The sequence below is a fragment of the Apodemus sylvaticus genome, chromosome 2 (genome assembly GCF_947179515.1).
Source record: "Apodemus sylvaticus chromosome 2, mApoSyl1.1, whole genome shotgun sequence".
Lineage (NCBI taxonomy): Eukaryota > Metazoa > Chordata > Mammalia > Rodentia > Muridae > Apodemus > Apodemus sylvaticus.
The window spans coordinates 121,530,704-121,536,703 of record NC_067473.1 but is presented as its reverse complement, the minus strand read 5'-3'; the positions used below and the strand labels follow the sequence as shown (position 1 = coordinate 121,536,703).

General features: G+C 51.1%; 1 protein-coding gene across 5 annotated transcripts in view; it reads right to left on the bottom strand.

Moving 5' to 3' along the window:
* Positions 1-747: 747 nt before the first annotated feature.
* Slc41a3 (solute carrier family 41 member 3) overlaps positions 748-6,000 on the bottom strand; it is a 41,241-nt gene continuing 35,988 nt past the window's right edge. For all 5 annotated transcript variants that reach the window (XM_052174313.1, XM_052174314.1, XM_052174315.1 and 2 more), the window contains 3 exons: positions 5,023-5,157; positions 2,899-3,047; positions 748-1,601 (listed from right to left, as the gene is read on the bottom strand). In XM_052174313.1, coding sequence (XP_052030273.1) covers positions 1,389-1,601; positions 2,899-3,047; positions 5,023-5,157 — 497 coding nt within the window. In that variant the 3' untranslated portion in view covers positions 748-1,388. The remainder of the gene's footprint in view (positions 1,602-2,898; positions 3,048-5,022; positions 5,158-6,000) is intronic.

Sequence of the window (6,000 nt, the reverse complement as noted above, 5' to 3'; positions counted from 1 at the left end):
TGGGGACTCTGGAGAGGGTATAAATGAGAGTCCTAACATGGCCTGTGGTGGCTGCTGCTCCCCCTGCTGCTCCCCTCGATGCTACTGCTCCATTGCTAGATTGCTGTGTGGAGATAGTCTGATGACAAAGACTGGACTTGCCCCTAATCAGCAGGAAGTAGTCTACAGAGGTCTGTGTTCCCTCTGCTCCTTCTAACCATCTTTCTCTCCTACTAGTGTTAGGGTTAGAAAAGATTAGGATGGAATGGTGGAATAAGGGTTGGAAGGGACATAGAGATATAAGAACCCAATAAAATAGCTATAAATAAATAAATAATAAGCCAACAGCCAATGCTCAATGCCTCTGTGACATTGACTGACTCAGGAGAGGGGAGGGCTCTGCCCAGGTACCTGGGGTCTGGCCCACACTTATGCTGTAGAGTGCCCAACACCACCACCCCCCCAGCTCATTCTCTCTTCCACCTGGATCTGTGCCCAGGAGGAGGGCAACCTTCTGGGACATTAACCTATTCCCCAGGTCCTGAGCTCCTACCTGGGGCTGTCAAATGGGAGTCTGGCTAGGGATGGACGGGCACAGTGTTGGGTCAGCACATCTTCTTCCCTTAAGCTGTTGGCAGGTGACATGCACACTCAACCAAACCATGAGAAACAGTGTACTAGAGAAAAGTCATCTCCTGCGCGGAGGCTGAGCCTCACCGCCCCTCCACCCCCATCCCCCGCACTACCTAAAAGATGGAGAACACCAAGTGCATATCAGCTATGTTTTATTATATATCTCTTGATTGCCAGAACCTATACAGAAGGCTCTGCTATAAAACAGAGAAAGTGGGAAATAAAAAGAAAGCAGCCACAAGATTAAGTGCTGGAGTATAGATGAGGGGTACACAGGGCCTGCCTGGGGTGAAGGTGCATGGTCACTGGGCCCAGAGCACTAGTAGCACGAGCCCAGGGAGCTGAGCCCAGTGATGGCAGCAAAGTCAGGGCGTGGGTAGTCCTGAGACCTGGGATGCAGAGGAGTTCTATCCAGATCCACCCAATGGATCAGCAATCCAGGTTGCACCAATGCACAGGCTCCTTCCTCAGCATCTTCAGGTTAGAACAGCCTGCCCTACACACACACACACACACACACACACACACACACACACACACACACACAGTCCAGGCATACATACACACTTGCAAGCAGAGCTCCTGATGTCAGGGTTCTACCTTAGGCTCTGCTACCAACTTCAGAATCAAGGTGTGTGCTTGTCTCCCTGGCAGACTGATGAGGCCACTGCCCACGCAGATGTTTAGCAGCTTGAGGCCCCAGCAGGGGGAATGGCCTGCTAGACACTGTGGACATGAGGGAAAGTTTCATGGAGACCTGCAGGTGGTAGATTCAGTCAGGGAGGCACAGAAACCAGCTCTGAGACCAACTCCTCAAGACTAGCTCTGCCCCTCAGTAACCAGTCCAAGAGGAAGCACAGGGCCAGCAGGCTAGTGCCCAGCAGGTCCCCCAGGCCCGTGAGGTAGGGGATACAGTGGTTGTCAGGATCCAGGGCTTGGTGCCAGGTCAGCCGAACCATCACTTCTGCCAGGTACAGCAGGATTACCACCTGCCAGAACAGAGAGATGGAAAACACAAATCAGAGACCCAAGGGGAGCCGAGATACCAGCTGGCTTCCAAGGACACTACCAACCCCAGCCTGTCGTCCCCTTTCTCAAGCTTTGCCTGGGGCCTGCAGTGTCTTGGCCTTGGACAAGTGCTGGAAGCTTGGTTCCCACTGTGGTATTGAGGTGGGGGAGGGGACCTTTCTGAGCAAGGCCTAGTGAGAAATGGGAATGTCACAAATACACTGATAATTCTTGAGGGAGCGGACCAAGTCCTCTGGGATCTCAAAACAGGTCGTTCAGGAGCAAGGCCGGGGCTGTTGCTGCTGACTGGCTTTCTCACGCATACTCATGGCTGGCTCCCTGTCCACTTTCCAGTGTCCACTACATGCTAGTTGGATCCCCCCTCCCAAAAAAAAAAACTTTAAGTGTGAGCAAATCAACTTCATTCCCCAACAACACATGGGCTGGTTGTGGTCTAAAGAAGGCTCTGGACTCAACCATCCTAATCCTTTCCCAGCAGCTGGGTGCCGCCCTGACCTCGGAAGTGCTGCATGGGCATGATGCTACTCACCAGCCAGGACTCTTCCTGCTTGAACCCCTGCCCCATGGGAGGTCTGGTAAGTCCCATAGGAAGCTTCCAAGAAGCTCCACATGGCCCTACTCTGGCCCCACAGTCCCGACAGTTGGTCCTCGCCTTGTTCTTTCTCCCTAAGTAAACTTGGGCTTGCCTGGGTGTAGAGACAAGGGAACACTTCAGTGAGCCCTCCTGAAACCGCTGGTGTCTACTGGCCTCTCTGCTGACACTCTAGGCCACCAGGGACATTAGCCAGCTGGCGCCTCAGCAGCTGTTTCCCTTTCACACTGCCCAAATGCCATTCTGCTGGAAGGAAAGACTGTGTGCTGCATCCACGTGCCATCCTCCCTGGAGGAGATACACGTGCCTGTAAGCACCATGCAAAGCAGGGGCTTCTGGGAGGGGTGGACACCAGTTCAGCCTCTGTCGAACACAGTGTGTCCACAGCTGCTCCTTCGGCATTGTGTAGCATGTGGGGGTGCAGTGCACAGTGTGTGAAGTATTTAGTGTGAGGTGCACACATGCGCCATGCAGTGTGCAGTGGAGATGGGGTGCGAGGCATGGGGCACACAGCATGGTGGCCTCTGTCTAGCCCGTGCCACTGGCCTTGAGCAAGTTGGCTAGATCTTCATGTGGTGGGAATGGCACTCGGGACCTCCCACTGCACCACTGATGTTGGCCGAGAGGCCCTGAAGGCTGTGTGTCCCTGCCACTGTCACTCTCACCTGGATCATGGCTGCCACCAGGTACAGCAACATGAAGCTCTTGCTGCTTGTCACTGACTGGCCTTCCACCAGGCAGATGAGGTAGAAGAAAATCAGGTGTCCTGGCACCACCAGAAAGAGCAGGACTCGGGCTGACACAGAATTGATTTCTAGAAGGAATGGAACCAAGAGGGTCACAAACCCCACCTACTTGCAGGGGCCATCTTGGCAAAGAAGAGTCCCCAATGAGGCACCCAAGTTTCTTCACCTATGAACACCTAGGATGCAGCACACTCTATTAAGTGGGAACTCAGTCCTGGCCTTCCTTTCCTTCAAGGGCCTGACATTTGAAGGACGAGGTCAGAATCATGTAAGTGGCCAAACAGAGGTCATTTCAAATGACAAGAAATACTAAAAGATAATAGATTGATAGATAAATAGGTAGATAGAAAGATTAGATAGATAGATAGATAGATAGATAGATAGATAGATAGATAAGATAGATAAGATAGATAGATAGACAGACAGACAGACAGATGGATAGATGGATAGATGGATAAAAATAAAAATAATCTCAGACCAGGAAGTGTGTATAAGTGGGAGAAGCTCCCGTGAAGATCCCTGTGTGGAGGGGGCATAGGCTGAGGTTTGACACTGATGTGGAAGAGAGACTGGGGAGTATGACAAGCTCACGGGGCCCCTGGCTAGCTCCCCATACCTCAGCCCGGACTGTGCAGCTAGGGAATCAGTGAGCTTCGAGCTCTGCTTTCCTCTGCTCTGAGAGTAAGGATCCCTGGGTGGGGACAGCACCTCACCCAGACCCAACAGCAAAACACTTGGAAATTACAGCAAGTGAATGTGGTCCCCTTCTCAAGTGCAGTTGTACAGTAAAAGTCATTACTGCCCTCCAGGAGATCACACGTCAAACTCAGAAACTCAACAGCAACAAAATGAACTAAAGGAGCCAGTGAACTAAGGCGGTTGTGTTTGGTTGACTTTAGTTGTTAGGACAGAGTGTAGCTTGGTGACACTGCATTTGCTGAGCATGCTCAAGGCCCTGAGGTGACATCCCCAGCTCCACAGAAACCACATTTGGGGCAGCAAAGAGCAGCATGGTATCATATAGCACAGGATGGCCTTCAACTTCCGGTTCTCCTGCTTCCACCTCCTGAGTATTGGGATTTCAGGTGTGTACCACCGTGTCCACTTGAACATGATGCTGGGACTTGAACACAGTCAACCGAGCTACATTCCCAGCCAACTGTGTGTGTGTGTATTTTCTTTAGGAGTTGTTTATTTTTTAGACAGTATCTCTTATTGATTGTCCTGAAGCTCATGATGGGGTGAGACTTGCTGGTCAATAAGCCCCAGGAATTCACTCAGGGTTACTTCCTAGTACTGGGGTCACAAGTGGACCATGCCTGTTTTTTCCTGTTGTTTTTGATTTGTAATATGGGTTCTGGGGATTGGACTTGGGTCCTTACACGCCTGTACAGCAAGCCTGTTCTCCTGACTCATCCATCTCCTCAGCCTCAACTTTTCTCTTTCAAAGGCATATAAAGGAAGCCTAAGGGGCTGGAGAGATGGCTCAGCAGTTAGGAGCACTGACTGCTCTTCCAAAGGTCCTGAGTTCAAATCCCAGCAACCACATGGTGCCTCACAACCATCTGTAATAAGATCTGACACCCTCTTCTAGTGTGTCTGAAGACAGCTACAGTGTACTTACATAGAATAATAATAAATCTTGAAATAGAGAAAGAGAGAAAGAAGGAAAGAAATCCTAAAAGGAAGCTGTGAAGTGTGAGTACTCCCGAATATGCAGCTTTTAGGAGCACATGCCTAGTGGGGCAGCTGGACTGCACAATCCAGAAAATTTGTAGGAAAACCATGTGTGAACAGGAAGAATTAAGCAGAATGCATTGTGCATAAATAACAGAAAACTGTCTTCCAGTTTGCGAATGGCATTAGAAAGCGTGGGAGCATGCATATGTGGTCACTATCACTACTTGTGAGGTAGACCGCAATGTCACCTGAGCCCAGGGACTCAAGGCCAGCCCGGGCAGCATAGTGAGACCCCTTGTAACCATAGGAACAAGGGGGCGGGGGATGAGGAGGTCATGCGGCCTCATCCAACAGCATACTAACCTGAAGAGCAGAAAATGAAGCAGGGGTTAGGCCAGAATCTTTTCATCTGGACGGGGAGGACCCCGGGTGTGCTCCACATATGAAGGAAGGTGGAGATGCGGCTGGTCTGAATGGCCACCAGGTTGCCACCGACACCTGTGAGGAGAGAGGGCGTGGCAAGCTCAACCTCTGGCTTCCAGCTCTTCCTGTATACCGCGTTCTTTAGGATGGTGTCCTTGACTGGTGCAGCCTTCCTTATCTTCTCTTTCCTTGTCACTCAGATTTGCTGGGCACCCAGTGAAGGGTGTCTTCAGGGAGACTCAAGAGGCTGAAGAGTGGTGTACAAAACATCAATAGGATCCAAGAGCCCAGAAGACCAGGAGCGTGTTCACACCCTGGAATTCTGAGACATCCTGGTGAGGATGTCATCCCTGCAGGATGGGATGGTCTCAGAGGACAGGCATGTCCCTGATAGGAGTCCACAGCCTAGCAACTACTTTCCCTAGCGAGGCCAGGGACACCCAGGGTCTTGGATCAGTCACATGGGTGGGTTGAGAAAGGCATTGACCTGCAGGCAGAGGATGGCTGGATACGTACTTCTCTTGACTATACACAAGTTGAAAAAAGAAGGGAAAGAAATCGCTACGATTATACATTCTGCTGTTTATCCCAATTCCCAACCTCTCAATCTATTGGCTCCCTGGTAACGAGAATCCAGCTTCCCACAGTCACCATGGCAGGAATGACAGGCTAGACAGCACTTCCGTAGGCCAGGACTGGCCTCCAGCTAGCCTAGTCCCATCTCGTTGACATCTCTGAGCAGCTAGAAGAGGAGTCGGGGTGTTAGCACCCCAAATCCTGCAGGCTAATGATAGGGCAGTGGAAGGAAACGAGTGGTCCATGCAGGACAGTGGGGACATGTGGGGCCAAGTACCACACATGTGCTGGTTATCACCAGGCCTGGAGAATAAGCCCACTACTGTCATGGGCTTTATTTTT